At 35.6% G+C, this 18,117-nt stretch overlaps 1 protein-coding gene across 3 annotated transcripts in view; it reads right to left on the bottom strand.

Moving 5' to 3' along the window:
* The window catches only part of LOC101741241 (sialin), a 70,286-nt gene that overhangs the window by 32,815 nt on the left and 19,354 nt on the right, over window positions 1–18,117 (bottom strand). The window contains exon 1 of one of the 3 annotated variants that reach the window (XM_004924229.5): window positions 11,118–12,740. The exons of 1 other annotated variant lie outside the window; for it this stretch is intronic. In XM_004924229.5, coding sequence (XP_004924286.2) covers window positions 11,118–11,167 — 50 coding nt within the window. In that variant the 5' untranslated portion in view covers window positions 11,168–12,740. Of the gene's footprint in view, window positions 1–7,492; window positions 7,750–11,117; window positions 12,741–18,117 lie in introns of those variants that run through there. One more of the 3 variants, XM_012688781.4, reaches the window with a different exon arrangement.

Here is an 18,117-nt window from a genome sequence, read left to right as displayed (position 1 = left end):
GTCATAGACTTGTAATTGTCGTAATTTTTTCAAAGATTTTACTCAACGTAAGGAGTACTGACATAGGTCTATAGTTAGAGGGGTCATCAGTACTACCAGATTTAAAAAGAGGAATCACTTTACTATGTTTCATTAAGTCAGGAAATACACCACACCTAATACAATCATTAAAAATACTAACAAGATGAGGAGCAATAATGTCTATTACAGACTTCAAAACCTTTACTGATATTCCCCACAAGTCAGCTGTATTTTTTACATTAAGGCTATTAAAACTTTTTATTATATTGCTTGAATTAATTTTCTGAAATTTAAAAATGTCATTACATTTGTTGGCATGGTTATGCAATAATATTTCAGCTGCTGTGGGGGATGAATTTAGAGAAGTGGTAGTTGAAACTGGAATGTCAGAGAAAAACTTTTCAAAAGCATTAGCCACATCTTCATGACTAGTTACCAATTTATCATCTATTTTTAATGAGAATTCTTGGTGGCTATTTCTGACTTTTCCACTTTCTCTACCAATGATGTTCCAAGTCATCTTTATCTTGTCAGGGGCATTTTTTATTAAATCACTTAAATGTAAACATTTTGCCGCTAAACAAACTTTTCTAAATAGTTTTGAATAGTTCCTGACATATTGATGAAATGTTTCATCATTATTATAAGCTTTTTCAGAGTACAGATCATATAACTTTTTTCTACTTTTGTGCACTCCGGTGGTGGCCCACTCGCTGAACACTGTTTTGTTTTTTAATGTTACAGTTTTAGGAATAAATACATCAGTAAAGACCAAATTAATTCTCTCAAACATATTCTGGTATGAAAAATTTGGGTTTTTGTTATAAATAATTTCTGAATGTTCTTGCTTAATATTATTTCTAAACTTCTCAATTCGTTTTTTATTAATAGGAACAATCACAAGAGTATTTTTATCTTTAGAATTCATATTAGATTCAAAAGACACAAATTGTCCACTATGGTCTGATGTTAACTGATTAATATTTTTTTTGTTAATCGGTGTTACATTTGTAAATATATTATCTAAACATATTGCCGATGTGGTCGTGGTCCTAGTAGGCTCTAAAAATAAGTTTGAGAGGTTATATGACTTTAACAATGTTCTGAATCTAATAATAAAATAAGACCGCGCTATATATATAAACATTAACAAAAGCAAAACATTAACTGTCCCCTTCACACTCATAAGCTAGACCGCGCGAGGGAGAGTTGAGCAGACTTTTCATGATGCACATGCAGTGCGACATCACGCCGCGCGCTTATCCACAAACACTACACAAGCGCAACGTGTGAATGTGTTGAGCGCGAGCTACATGATAGGCGGAGCGGGGTGGTGTTAGGTTTTATTTTCGTTACGAAATTTCTTGATTCGTTCGCCGCGCTCAAAGCACGCGATAAACGCTATGCAATAGCTTAAAAATTAAATAAATAAAGTGTCACTTCTCTAACTTTTCAACTGAAACCACTGAGTAAAATTTAGGAAAACATTGACATTATGGAATTTGGATGAAACTTTTAACGCAAATTGGTTTGAACTAATAGAATTGAATACCGCCGCCCTCAAGACATCCAGTCAGTCGATCTCTGTCAATCTATTCGAAGTTTCTGGAACATATTTTAGCATTTAGTGTATTTGATTTTGTTTTGAAAAAATGAGGCAATAATTATTGTTCGTTTACGCAATAATAATAATACAAACAACATGAAGGCGCTTGTATGAGATCAGGAAATACGAAGGTCGTGTCACAAAATTATTTTAAATTATAATTAGGACAAGTAGTCTGTTTATTATTTTATTATAATGTGTTTATATGTATGAGAGACGTGATAGATCTTTAACTATTATATTATATGTTCTATAGTTATAATACAGTAATGATAATACGATCAGGTGGGCCGTATGCTCGTCTGCCTACAAGGGCAATAAAAAAATAATAATAATGAAATAACAAACGCGGGGACGTGTTTTGGATTTAACACTTTCGTTCTGGAAAATTCGATCTGAAAAATGAGCTCCGTGATTATCTGATAATTTTGGATTATGATTGAGTTACTAAGGATTGTTCAGTTATGCATAAAAGTCGTCGTGGCCTAAAGGATAAGACGTCCGGTGCATTCGTGTGTAGCGATGCACCGGTGTTCGAATCCCGCAGGCGGGTACCAATTTTTCTAATGAAATACGTACTCAACAAATGTTCACGATTGACTTCCACGGTGAAGGAATAACATCGTGTAATAAAAATGAAACCCGCAAAATTATAATTTGCGTAATCACTGGTGGTAGGACCTCTTGGGAGTCCGCACGGGTAGGTACCACCACCCCGCCTATTTCCGCCGTGAAGCAGTAATGCGTTTCGGTTCAAAGGGTGGGGTAGCCGTTGTAACTATACTGAGACCTTAGAACTTATATCTCAAGGTGGGTGGCGCATTTACGTTGTAGATGTCTATGGGCTCCAGTAACCACTTAACACCAGGTGGGCTGTGAGCTCGTCCACCCATCTAAGCAATAAAAAAAAAAAACATGCATGTTATGATGCGAGGGTAGTTTTAGACGTTAACATTAAAAAATATTAGGTTATTTGCATCAAATCGATAAGGTAAGAATAGCTTGATCTATCTTTCAGCCCACGGACGTCCATTATTGGACACAGGCCTCACCTAAGCCTCGCCACAACGACCGGTCTTGGGCTGTCTGCGCCAAGCGGATTCCCGCGAGCCTCAACACATTGTCGTGCCCTTCGTGGGAGGCCTACCCACGTAGCGATATATATAGCTTGCTAGATATATTGTTTGACGTGATATACCTTTACGTAGCAATATAGAATTCTTACAAAGTACTACAAGGCTTTTCCAGAGTTTGTTTCTTCTCTTCACTAAATTAGACTTAGTATATCTAGCACTGACCGCCACAATACATCAACAGCATGGTTCAAAACTTGAAATAATAAATAAATGTATGAGTAATTTTAAAAATTGAATATTATTGTTTAAGTAAATCAGGACTTGAGAAAAAAAAGTTAGGAATAAGTTATCAATAATTTGTTTACTTAGTGAGTGCTTTAAAATGCCGAGGCTATAAAGACCGCCGAGGACAGGAAGACGTGGAGAAGCATAGTTCAAGCTAGACAAGCCCTTCAGCAATAAAGAGACCGACTCAGAAGATAAACTGTCTAGTGAATAAAAGCCGAACTTCCACGCTGACTATGCAATTGCTGAATGTATTTGCTAAAACAATTCGCGCGCAACCAATCGCAATTTGGTACTAAGTATGAAAGTAAGATGTCTTCTCTGAAGTGCTCATGACAGAAATTTTCTATTCAATCGGATAAGACGCTTGACGCGTGGAATACGAAAGAACAAACGTTCATTTGTCCACTTTTATTAGACTACATTAACGGCTTTTTAGCTATTCCAAAAATTGCCGGTTAATTAAAAATTAATATAGATACATAGCTGGATGAACGCCTCTATTTACTCACCACGACTTAGAGATTTTTTTATATGCTTTACTAATTTATCTAATAAAGACGTAGAGAATTCAAATTCAGATATCCACAATGATTTTAAATTTGAAACGGTCACATTCACTTTTTAAGTCTCTTGAAGGAGTTTTAAATTCCGACCGTATTTTTTTCTCAATCTCGCTAAGCTAACGCAAAATGCTTCGCACAGAATATTAATTACATTAACTTGTAACTTATTTCACTGCTGACGTACAATACCAGACAGTTGTACTAAATAATATTGTGAAATGCCAGCACTTTCGTTGATTCAATGGAAACGCTTTTAAAGTATTATGCTGCTACAAAAGACGAGGACTCGGAGAAAAAGTAAGTCATACGCTGCTGAGGCCTGGTATCACCTGTTGTCGCGGTCCCAGCGATCTAGGTTGCAGGCCCAGCAGTCTTTGCCTCCGTACAATCGTCGGGGTCGGGCGATACGTCAGAAATTACGTCATCGCCCGGGACCTAGGTGTGGAGTCGCTCAGGGAGTTTGTGACTAGGCTCGCTCGTAATATATACGAGCGAGTCGAAAACGGCCCCCATGAGCATCTCTACAACAGCCTCGCTGCACGCCAGGCCACACGATGGTACGGCGTTGACGCGGGAGCTACTGGTACCCCCGACGATCGTTCGGAGATAAAGCTCCTATGAGCGCCCCTCTCGGAGCTGAGTTTCGTCAGCCTCTTGTCCTACATGCCTCTTGCCCATTTGGCGGGTCCCTCATATGGGGAACACGGCTGCGACCCGTAGCTGCAGCCTCATTTCTATTGGAGGATTAGTTCCTACCCCCACCCCCTTTAGGGATGGGGTTTCTCATACCCGTTAGTCCTCTCTCCCATCAATATTGTAAATGATGGGGAGAGGGGGAGAGGACTCTAGCGTGAAGTGCGGATTCGCTCTCTCCCCCATATTAGGTTATCTTAGCTTAAGTTACATTAGGTTGAGGCTTAGGTGTGACGGCGCGCGCTGCCCTGGCACTCCAGGTAGTGCAGGAGCGGCGCGATGCCGTCACTTTGCTCTAAGTTACATTAAGTTAGGCTGAGTTAGGTTCCGGACTTGTCGCTTCCGATCGTCGTGGCTACGATGTTCGGCAGCGACGAGTCTTGGCAGGCGATGCTCGACTTCTGCGAGTCCACCATCTCGCAGAAGGAGGCGGCGGAACGGGAGAGGGAGAGCTCTTCTTCCCTCTCGGCGCCGTGCCGGGGGTCGGAGGAGGGCGTTTGTCCAGCTCCGGCCCCTATGAGGAGGCAGTCTCCTACCGGTGATGGTCACGGGGCGACCTAAGGGCGTTAGGCTGCGCCGCACGCTACCGTTACTCTAGCGCGCTGGCACCAGGAGGACGGGACGACGCGTCGGCGGCTGCGGACTGCGATGCGATGCATCATATCAAACTACGGCATATTACATGTATGACACCATTTCCTTTTTCGAAAATGTGTTGCTTAGAAATGCATATTTTATACTTTTTTAGACACAGCCTGAGTATTTAAATAAATTAAAATTGATTAGTTCTGTTAGGTAAGTTAACTCTTGTTATCGAATACATTAAACTCCTAAAATATATATTGTGTCAAGGATTACTTCAAGTTAAGGAGTTACTAAGAAGCAGCCGTATTACACTTAACCATACAATATATATTTTTCTTTATTTTATTGATAATGTAAATGTGTAAGTGTGTTTATTTGTCTTTCTTTCACATCGAAACAAAGCAGCAGAATTTTTTTGTGTGATTGATAGTTTTAGACCTATAGGCTATCGTTTATCCCGAAATAATAACTCATTTGCATGGGAATCTATACTGACAATTTTCGTTGACCACGCGGTCAATGCCGCGGGTAGCAGCTAGTATTTTATGTTGATATCGTAATGTGAACGCCGCCACTATCCTTGAGACCCAAGGTCGGACTTTAGAGCACTTACTCGTACATTAGCATAACGCGATAATGGCTGCCCTACTATTCAAACCGGAACATAATACTTATGATTGAGTTGTGGTAAAAAAAAGTAGTGATTCCGAAAAGAGTCAATGCGCTACTCAGAAATATCGATTTAGATTTATTTAGAGATGTAGTCGGGCTGTCCAGAAGTTTCGTTTTAGATTAGGAAATCTTGTAACTCTGTAGTTAGTAAGTACTGATGGCAAGGCAAATTACGAGCCCGCATGTGGTTACCATCATCTTGAATGATTCGCAGGTGCCCACTAAATTTCTCGCCTGATCTTTTTAGTTGGTCGCGATCTGCCGGTAGATTTTGCGAAGCACTGCCAGGGCTAGTGTCAACAAATTCCCTCAGATTGAACCCGCGAGCTCACTTACCCGTTCGCGCGTAGCTAAAATAGTTCTTTTAGACTACCAGCGTTGACTACCAACGCTTTAGAATAGGTATGAAAAAAAGAAACCTAATTTAGAAATGTAGAATGACGTCAGAGTGAATTGATATTTGATGTAACGTTATTAGACGACCAAAGTCGTTACTAATAGTGTTTTCATACCCTGTACTTTTCCGATGATTAGTTTTTATGTGTTTTTATCGAGTTCGGTCTCGGCTTTGGCGTTGTAAAAGTAATAATATGAGACGTGTTTACGAACGTGATGGATTCCAGGGACGGTCCGTTGAAGAGTTTACAACAGAACAAAAATTAAGTGATTTTGGTTGGAGTCAGAAGATGCGTTAGATTTAAATGCAACTGTCGCCTAGATTATTGACAATGTCAAGCCATTGCTAATTAACTATAAAATGTATATTGATTTATGGTCGCCTTGCTGCACTAACGCTAATTACCTATTACATACATTATATCTAACAATGGCAAAGAAGTAACATAGTTGCAAATACCATATGTACCAGTTTAGTCTGATTATACAAATTATATATTTCACTTGACGCATATAGGGTCTAGAAGCCCAACACGGACTCATTACTACCTAATGATCTACCAACATCAAAAATATATAATATCTCAGTTTTTCAAATGGCCTTTATTACCCCCCACGATCTGTCCACGATACGTCCCTGTCTTCACGGCTTGTGGTTGCACGTACAATGAACAATGGTGGAACAGACATACGTGGGCGTTTTGTATTAAAGTTCAGCCTGAAATGATTACACAAACCTACACAATGCTTAGATTCTGATTCTGATAACTAAAATGTTAATTTAATTAACGATTCAGTTTCCAACGAAACTAATATGAATTTTTCTTGGGTAATACTGTCACGAATACACCCAGGACCCATCAAGATCGAAACCCGACGAACTAGAGGTACAGGTCACAAACGAAGTTATAAGTAAATTCTATATATAATATGACGAATTTTATTACGGTTTGACTACTCTAAAATTACAAATAGTAGCTAGTAGTCCTCAATTTTTTTCCTAATAGAAATGTCAACAGCCTTTTCGATATGAATAGTTGTCAATGACATGTTACGTCCGTTTGAGAAACTATCAACGTAATGTTCATGTTTGTACGAAATTCATAATTATATTAATATACATGTACATATACCCATATGCATAATATTTCTTTGAAAGAATGATGAACAAACGAGGTCGTAACATAAAAGATTCATGATTTGACTTTTAAAATTATGCGAAACAAATATTCTGCCGTGATTACATGTTCACGCTTTCTGGGAAACGAACGCAATGGTTGAGAGTTTCTTTTTTTTTTAATTTCACGTTTGTTTTGCGAGACCATCTGTCAAAATAAGATAAATTATATATTAGGGAGATTTTTCGAATCTTTGACACTATATATAGTCCACATGACGAAGTACTTGTTTTCCAAAATTCATCTTCAACTTTCTCGTTAGTTCCAGAATCGTTTTCTAAGTTTGATACTTAATTTCTAGTTCAAAAACATGTTGGAATATCCGTTAAGTTTCGCGCATAGTTATAAACATATTACGTAAACTATTTAAGTGATTGTACGTTCGTAAAACACGCGTTGGATATTGTAACGAACCTTCTTGTTGTATTATAAAACATAGCTGCTTGACGTTTCAAGTCTTCGGCGACGGTGTTTTCTTCGTTCATTTTGCACTGCACAATGGGGTCACTGTCGTTTTTAGTTCCATAAAAAGTATCTTTGTTAGTGGTGTGATAAAGTTTTGAATGGCTTGGCAGGGGATTTAGAGGTGAGGTTCTCTAGGCCGCAAAGTAGACGCCCGACGCCCGCGCCTCTTACTTTAGCTCGCGGTCCGCGCACTGAGCTATTGGATCACCCACTCGCGGTGTGTGACACCCCCTCTCTGCTTATTAATGCTGTGTTTTCGTTGTTGTGGACGACACGATATTTTTTCTTTACGTTATTTTTATTTGACACTAAACTATAGGAGTATTAAAATATCCATTAACAACCGTTATTCGAACATACGGAATTCAAATGAAACAGGATTTATGCTCAAATTATATTTTGTTTTTATTTGTGTTGTTTTTAGGAAACATGTTAGTCTTTTATCTTGTAATATTTCTGGAAGGAATTCATCGGAACGAGTTCAATAAATTAATATTAACCATAAGTCGATGTTAGAATATATTACAAATTGATCTAAATGTTCCTACAGCGGACATGACTAGCTGCTCTCATTGTGCGAAGTTAAAAATGTGAATTATTTGAAAAACAATTGTAATACTTATTTATACAGCAGTTCATAGCGGTCGTTAGGATGAAGTGGCAATTTGAATGTCAAACATTTAGCACGTCAAGTTCTATCATTTGTTTTAGTTTGTCTGTCTTTTAACCAACTAACCCCTGTATATATATTGTGTGCATCTTATTTGTTTTAGGTACATCAACAGCGATCAAACATTCTTAGCTACTCTCTTAATTCTTAGTTACGATCTGTGACCTTGTTCGTCCACAAAGCCCGCTTTATAAAGCAGAGTATTATGTACACTTGATATTGGCGAAATCTATAAGGAAACGCCATTAACCCAAGAGATTGATTATCATTTGTTTACAGTCTGTTTCCCGGTTTTTTTTTACTTTTTACTAGTAGTCATTAAAGTGTATTCTGAGAAGTGAGGGGGTTAATATCTTGACTATTTCTCCATGAAGCTTTGGGAGATTTACAACGAAAGGAAGATCTTCCACCGAGCGGGTGATATTGCTCGGTAGACCGACGGTCCGAATGTTGTTGTCGGAACTTGCATTTTAAGCAAGCTTATCTTGAAAATGACGTAAGCGAGATTCAGGCATCTGTCAAATATCTTGCATTGTATGATGGCTACCCACCACAAAGCAATGGTTTGGTTCAATCTCAAAAAGGGTGGGATTTAGTTTTATTTTTCCCAGTAATTACTGAATAATAAGAATTAAATCTAGTTCTAGATCTTACTTTTTTTGTTTCATGGTGAAAAAAATTGTAAGTTTGAATCGTCAATTCACAGTTGATGAAACATAATTAATTTCTCCTCTAAAGACCAGGAAAAACGTTTGCATTTAGGCGCCTTTTAAGTAATTGAAGGTTCTTGGGAAAATTGAAATTAAAACCTCATGAGGTTGATGAGAAAAGGATCTCTTTTGTAGATATAAATCAGCAAAATTGGCCTCCAGAAATTTAAAAATACCGAAATGTATCCAAATAATCCCACTGTCAAACCTGGCAAATTTGTCCAGGCCAATCAATTGACATACTAACATTAACATTTATGTAGGTATAATGAAAACAAACATAAAAAAAATTACCACTGTAATGTTAGCCAGCTTGTAGTCCAAACAATGATATCTCAGGGTTTTATCTCAGGTAAAACATTTCAATCTGCTAATATTTACAAATTTACTCACTATTATTTTCCTTTGTGATTTGTGATTTTCTGCAGTAAAATAAAAACGAAGGCTTTCAAAAATAAATAAATGATGTTGTTAGTTTTTGTAGAATCTATCGTTACATCTACAGTGACAAGATCTATTAGAAAATGAAAAAAAATTGCAGTATAGTGGTACTAATCTGTATGGGTAAATAGCACATTATATAATTATGTAGTAGTTACGCAAAAAAAATATGCAGGTAAGGATTTGCGTAAGTATTTTAAAACTAAACTGTGAATGTTGTACTTCATAACTGAAAAATTACCATCATTTACTATTTTTAATTATTTTACAGTGAATTTTTTTTTATTGCTTAAATGGGTGGACGAGCTCACAGCCCACCTGGTGTTAAGTGGTTACGGGAGCCTATAGACATCTACAATGTAAATGCGCCACCCACCTTTAGATAAGTTCAAAGGTCTCAGTATAATTACAACGGCTGCCCCACATTCAAACCGAAACGCATTACTGCTTCACGGCAGAAATAGGCAGGGTGGTGGTACCTACCCGCGCGGACTCACAAGAGGTCCTACCACCAGTAATTAGCTCACAGGCCATCTGGTATTAAAGGGTCATTGACAAATACCACAACCTGCTTTGACAGATGTAGTGAAAGTACTAATTTTGTTTCATAATGTTTGGTGTACCCTTCAAACCAGAATGCATGGCTGCTTCGAAGCAGATATAGGCAGGATGGTGGTACATCTTCAAACAGTTTTACAATACACCTCAGCACTATTAAGCTAAATATTTTCTACCCACATAGGGTTTCCTGGAATTGATATTGCCTAAGTGAATGTTTTTAATTTTTTCTGTGGTATTCAATAGATTTTTTTATATAATATTCGGTTGTATTCTACATTGTACAAAAAAGTAATGATAGTAAATATAAAAGATACTCATTACATTACGGCTAGACATTTTTAAACCACTATACAAATGAACTCACACAGATTTGGCATAAAGTAGCTTAAGATAAAAAATGCTTCTGAGTAATCTATTTATTTACAGAATCTTTTTTTTTTATTGCTAAGGTGGGTGGACGAGCTCACGGCTCACCTCATGTTATGTGTTTACTGGAGATCATAGACATCTACAATGTAAATGGTGCCACCCACCTTGAGATATAAGTTCTAAGGTCTCAGTATAGTTAGGGGGGGCGTCCCATGTTACATTTCTTGCTGCATGATTTAAATATAATTCAACTCAAATACTAAAAGTAACTTATATGTATTATATTAATGCTATTAAAATAAAAGCAAAGTAGTCTATTATTATGAAAATTTGGAGTTTGAATTTATGATGAAAAAAAAAAGAGTTTATTCTGTCTTTTTTATTTATTTAAATAAGGGTAGAAAATATTATTCAGATTGGAATAATTTAGGTGTATTGTCTTGGCAGTAAGGCACACAAGAAGTTTTGCAAAAAGTTGATCTTTAAATTAATAAGGTTAGATCTAATTTTTTTAAATTCTAAATTATAATTTTAAGAAGAACTATCAGATGATTGTTTAATTTGAAAAAAGTCCAGTAGTTTTTATCATGCTTTATTTTAGTGATTTTATATGAGTGATTGATTGATCTTAATATTGCGAAAATAGCCTTTAAATACTGAACAATATTGTAAGCAGAGATCATCAGCATGTTTAACTGTTTCTAGGATATTCGGAAATTTTCAAAACATCGCTATTCAGCACGCTATAAACGTATTTTAAGGCTGCGGAAGGTTTTGTAAAGGTGTCCATAACTATAAATCAGTTGGCATAAAAAAAACTTACGCGTCCAAAAGAGGTGTATATGTGTAGCTGCGATGTGCGTACTTTTTCATATTTTCACAATTGTTAAATAGTTTTAATTTTAAATTTGTACTTTAATGAACAGGGATCAAATCTTATTTTTACTAAGCAATGTTCTACTGATGCACTAAGCACTAAACCCTATAATATTAATTTCACTAATACTTATTTTTAAATATCGTTAAATTTCAGAATGTTTGTCTTCAAACTACTGTGTGTGATATTTTATATTCTTTATTCATATTAGACTTTTAATGCTAAATAACTAAACAGTACGTAAATAAAAAGAAATGAATAAATAAAAAATACTATTGTCACACATGTTTAAGAAACTAAACAAACAACTGAAACAACTCTTTTTTTTACTATTTTGCAGGCAAAGGGAACACAGCCTATATATGCCAGCGTTGCCAACTCGAAATTCGTCAAGGTGGGAGATAGGGTTTTACAAGTTGGTAGTTTCCAACAAACCCTACTATGAAAAGTTGGTGGATCTACCACCCATACTTTTCAAGTCTTTTAGAGACCTTCCAATAAGAATCTGGCATCCTTAATTTACTTTTCGATTGGATAAGACATATTTGAAATATTTTTATTAGAAATCCAATGATAAAACAGAATTACAGGCCGCTAATATTCTTCTTTTTCCCATAGTTGAGAATATTTTTGATTGTAATGCATCTTTTTTCATTTTCGAGGAGAATTTTTTTCGGTTTCACTTTCACTCATTTTGATAGTGTTCAATTGAAACGTTTTTAAAATTATAATCAGTTATTTGTTAATTTTTTTTTATTGCTTAGATGTGTGGACGAGCTCACAGCCCACCAGCCATTACTATTGATGATCGAAGCTGTGCTGTAAGCTGTTCTCATGCTCTATCAATAAGTTATTTAAATGCTTCCAATCTTTATATCCATTAGGAGAACTTAAATTATGTACAGTAGCAGTAGTAGTATTACCTAAATAGACGGCAGCAATAACAGTATACAGATTTCTTTACTGGTGAATAAAGGAGCCATTTTCTTTCTAAAGACTCATGATTCGTCAATTTACGTATAAAAATATTTTTAGTCAAGTTTTACCATTTGAATCTGGATAACTTGTAGAACTTTCGGAGTCACTATTTATATTTTGGAAAGCTCTGGCTCTTTTCGAATCCAGATATCACGGACTTTTTCCGGTAAAATGTCGTCACAGTAAGTATCGGGGTACACACGGGGTAGACACAGATACATTTTCTAAGCTTGCAGTTATTAATTCACAGTAGCTTAAAGTCGATGGTTCAGCATCTAATGTGTGTTTGTCATTTTCGTCACACGTAACTTCTTTTTCCTGGTGACATTCAGAGTTACTTGTATCTTGCGGTGATGAGGATGAATAATCCCTCGGTTTATTTGTTTCTTCAACCGTAAAAAACGAAGTGAGCTTTGGAAGTTTTTCCGTTATTTCTTTTTGAGCTATAATTTTTTTTGTGAACCACTTAAATATGTTCTTTTCGACATAAAGAAATAATGTTTAAACAAACAAATCAAAATTTCTGTTTATCTTACTTCATTTTAAATATCAAACGAAACAAAATAACGCCACTCATTCCTATCAAACTGAAAGCTCAGTACATAATTCGGGGATTCCCCCAACCATAAGCAATGTCGACATTTATGTTAGGCCTTGTTTAAACGGTGCAGTTTGACTTTGGAATCGGAGTGATTGCGTGAGTGATCGCTAAATGGTGTACATAGTAAATTAGTAGGATGCGTTCGGCAATATTATTAATTAGTACAGTAGGAATAGCACAGTCATTGATATAATGGCGTAGTATATGCCTTGTAAATAGCTTCTGATAAGATTACTGATTTGTGAAAAAAGTGTAATGTGCCCGACAAAAATGTGTTGAGAATAAATGTGTGAGAGAAATTGCCGGTCCTTCGGCCCCCCCTGAGAGTAGGGGCCCTGGGCACGTGCCCCGTGTGCCCTTAAGCCTAATTTACATTACGAAATTAGTGACATGAAACTAATTTCGTGACATTAGTTTTACCGACAGTTTCACGTGTAATTTAATACTTTCGTAATGCATGCATTAATTTCATGCATGGAAATTAGTTTCGTGCCCTGCGCGATTTTTTGGTGAAATTAATGTCATGCAACTAATTTCATAGTGTAAACGCGACGTGAAACTAATGTCGCGAAAGGGCCTGCGCTGTGCGGACGTGTGTATTGTTAGTTCGGACGCGCTTCAAACGTTGAAAATGGCAAACCAACGATGGAGTACAGATAAAAATATAGATCTTATTAATGAATATCAGCGACAACGGTGTCTCTGGGACCCGAAACACCTACAGTAAAAAAGTAAAATTATATTCACTCATTCGATAATAGTTTTTATAACTCTCAGGATCTTTATCTGCTAATTCAGAGACTAACTTCATTGCACCTAAATGCCTTCTTGTTGACCATCCTCGAATCTACCAACCTTTTTTTTCTTGATAGTCTTTTTTTAAAGTTTATAGGTATATAAGCATTTCTTTAGCTACATTGAATATAGCATATAGCATAGAATTTAGCTTTGATGCTGACGGCGCCGTGGTTACTGCGATACTGTGGATTTCGCGACACTAATTTTTTGACGAAATTACTTTCGCATATATCGAAACTACTTTCGTGAAACTGAGCTCAACATGCATGACACTAATTTCGTAATGTAAACTCGGCATTATGGTAAAGACGGTATTGTGCGTAGCATTAACCCTTAATCGGCAGAACAATATTTTTCATGGCTTAAGTATATGCTCTCGGATCGTGTTGGATATCAGTGTACATAAAATCATATATATAAATTATTGAAACTGAAAATAATGATGTTTTACGGGTGGGAAATTATTTCGCTTTGCCTGTTCATGGACAACCAAAGTGGGAAATAACTTCCCTTTGCCCGATTATGTCTGTAAATTTAAATAGATTACTAATTTACCCTGACTCTGCTTTTGAATTTATTTTCCTCAATAAATGTGCACAGAATTATTTATGTAGAAGTGAGGTGGAGTGTCAGTATGCAAATAAAGGATCCAATAAACAATAAAAACTATTAGGGTGGACTTATCAGGCAATCGCCATATCGCCATAAATATCGTCATCATCAGTATCGATGTCCGATAAATCAGAAAGATTTAGTAATATATTTTCAAGCGCTTAAAACAATTGAAACCAACATTTTGAAATAAACTAAATAACTTGACAAAATTAAAAAAGTCGACAGAAATAAATCCCTATTTTTTATTTATTAAAGTGACGCAAAACGGAGTCGGAGAATGGACAAAGTGAACTATTTTCCCACTTGCAAATATATATGTCAAATGAATGAAAACCACACAAAAACTACGTTTTTGCATTGAATTACATCAATAACTTATCAAAATGACACATTGTCATAATATAATAAATTAGTAATAACGAATCAATCTACTTACAAGAATCTTTTTTGAAGAAACTTTATAAATTTTTGTCTCCACTATGTAAAAATGTTTGTAATGTGGCAAAACTCGCGCAATTTTTTCAAAAGTGACATTAATTTGATTCTGACGTTACACGTGACATTAAGTAAGGGTGGGGCTGCCAGTTAAATCATTTTGTAATTAACTAATTATCTAAGAATCTATGTACATACCGTATTTATGTAAAAATTACAACCTGAAAGGTTGCCATTTCAAGAATATTCGAAATTTTATCTAGATTGGGAGGGTGGGAACGTAGTTTCCTGTGCCCGATTAACGGTTGACTTAGAAAAACCGTTAAATTCACAAAATAATACATTTCACATTACACCTTCTGTCTCGCTCTTCAGTATTCCAAAATCACAAGATCCTTTACAGACAGTAGTATATATAGAGATCATATCACAATGGACCTTATGGACGGAGCGGATTGAAAAGAGGGTTCACAAATTTGTCTACCCCTAACATCCTACCTGCAGTTCGCATATAATCACAGCGCTTACAACAGCACCGAAGTATTGAAAACTAATTTAATGTGAAAAATTACGATAAAACCGCTATCGCAAATTGATGTTTAATTTTGGATCAACAATAGGCGTAGGCTTGCCTTATTATTCACCAGAAATTTCAAAGGCCCGTCGGTATCAACGGATACCTACTCCGATGAAATAGTAGTCATGTCTCATAATAATAAATGATCCCTATCATAAATGATCACCGATAGAACAATTAAGTAGGTAAAAAACAGAAACATTGTTATAATAATGTAATTTATGAAGGAACTTGACAAGAAAAGGAAAGCTTATAACTTATAAAAAATCGACGAAAGCAAAAAAAAACCTAGCTATTCCCAGAGACCAAGTTTCATTTCTTAAGTTTAAGCACTTCCATTTTATAAAAGTTTTGTACTTAAAAAGTAAGTTTTTCCACAACGGATGCCTACTTTATGGTCAAAGAAATAAATGACCGGCCCGTCGAGTCTTGTAATCTGCTATTTTCTTAGTGCATACTTCATAGAACTAAAAAGTGAACATTGTAATGTTTTTTGCCTATTATGTTCACTTTAAAACTTTGGGTAACATTACTATAGCCTTTGTCATTCAATTCAATTGTGACTTCAACCTCATGATGAGTGACGCTATATAATGTGTCACAATAAACGTAGTGACACAAGTGATTAAACCGTAAAAGTATCTTTAATTATGTCTAGGACTCGTGGAGTCAACAGGAGATATTCTATTCATTTCTGTTCTCTAAGGTCTTCAGAGCCTCTTAGTATGAGATACACTTGAGCTCAATTGGGATTCACGTTTTTTTTTTTTTTAAATAGCTAAGTCTAACTAATCTAAATCTGATATACACTAAGTATGAAGACAGAGACAAGAATGGATGGAGAAAAATCGTGCGTGCGAAGGTGATACAAAAGGGTGGTCACGACCCTCAGCAATGAGGAATACGACGCAAGGAGGAAAGTATGAAGCTGTCCGCAAATTGGTCTACTTTGATATAAGAAAGAAAGAAAGAAAGAAAGAAAGAAAATCTTTATTCGCCAGAAATATAGTTTACAAGATATAGGACATAGCTTCATATATTTCGCCTGTTTAGGCATGCGAAAATTTAATTTATTTTTATATTAATTATAACACAAAATTTACTAAATCTATCTATTTTTACATTCTATCACTTCTTATTCTAATATTTTATTATGTACAACACTTATCATTTAAAAATTCTTGCACACTATAATAAGCCTTATCCATCAGCCATAAATATAATTTTCTTTTAAATTGAGTTAGTGGAAGATCTCTTATGCTGTTTGGTATCTTATTAAATATTCTGATAGTCATAGGATAACAGTTTGTATGGTAGTAACGAGTATTTATACTTGGTAACATTAGTTTAGTAGGGTATCTTGTATTAAATTGACAGTACTCGCCACACGATTTATATAATTGTGGGTGCTTTTTAACAAACAAACAACATTCTTGTATATATATGGATGGTACAGTTAAAATATTATGTTTTTGGAAGAATGGTTTACAAGAAGTCAGAGGATGAATATTGCACATGGCACGAACACATTGCTTTTGTGCAATGAACACTCTATTTATGTGACTAGAATTTCCCCAGAGGGGTATAAAGTATCTGATATTTGAGGCGACATATCCATGATAGGCCTGTAATGCAGTTTTTAAATTACATATTTTTGTAAGTCGCCAAAGTGCATATGAGAATCGATTAATTTTACTACAAGTAATATCTATGTGAAGATTCCAGCTACATTGATTATCCACATTTAATCCTAAAAATGTTATGCTATTACATTCATTTAGTGTGTTATTATTATAAGTTATATTTAAGTTATTAATAAATTTGTGTCTATTATAGAATTGTATATATCTCGTTTTGTCTAAATTAGCTTTTAAGTTATTCTTATTCATCCAATCTATGACCTTACTAACAGTAGCATTTATCTCATCATTTAAATCTAGTGTGGCATCTTTGGTGATTACAACGGCTATATCATCAGCAAATAAGCTGCATGGGTAATGTATGTGTTCTGGGAGATCATTTATATAAATGATAAAGAGTAGCGGTCCTAAAATGCTCCCTTGTGGGACACCTACTTTATTATACGCTAATGAAGATTTAAAAGCCACTTCTTCATTGTTATTATCAATATCCCTAATTTCAACATATTGTTGTCTGTTGCTTAGATAACTACTAAGCCATTTTTCAGCTATCCCTCTAATGCCATAATTATTACACTTCCGTAGAAGAATGTTATGGTCAACAAAGTCAAAGGCTTTGAAGTTTGACCGAAGTACTCCACAATTCGCTTTTTTTACATATGGATCCTTTAAAACGTTTATTTTTGTCATGAAGCACTAATGCGTTTCGGTTTGAAGGGTATGGCAACAGTTGTACTGTAAAACTGAGACCTTAGAACTCATGTCTCAAGGTAGGTGGCGGCATTAACGTTGTTGATGTTTATGGGTTCCGGTAACCACTTAACACCAGGTGGATCGTGAGCTCGACATCAGTAAGCAATAAAAAAAAACAATAAATGTATAAAAAATAAGAAAACTTCTGCAAATTATTTTACAAGATCTTGTAGCGAGGATCGGTAAAAACTGGCAGTAACTCAGGTAATTTCAGTGGACTCTTTGGAGGATCTCGACGAGAAGCTACATCCAGCGGCTTTTATTTAATTTTCCCACATTTGTGCACTTTCACAGACATTAAACAGTTAATAAACCACCGTTATTGTACATTTAAACCTGAAGAAACACTAAATAGACTAAATAAAGCAAATCACACAAATTCACTTCTCGCGTTCCCGCCAAAAAGTCCTAAGAATTGTTTCGGATACACCACAGATTATTTCAAATGTATTTATATTGGACATCGATAATAAGAAATTAATTTCTAGAATCGATAACTGCAGATAGTCATAGACTACATAGTCGGAGCTATTATGTGAGACGATGAAC

Source organism: Bombyx mori, chromosome 22, assembly GCF_030269925.1.
Source record: "Bombyx mori chromosome 22, ASM3026992v2".
Lineage (NCBI taxonomy): Eukaryota > Metazoa > Arthropoda > Insecta > Lepidoptera > Bombycidae > Bombyx > Bombyx mori.
This window is presented reverse-complemented; position numbering and strand designations above follow the sequence as displayed.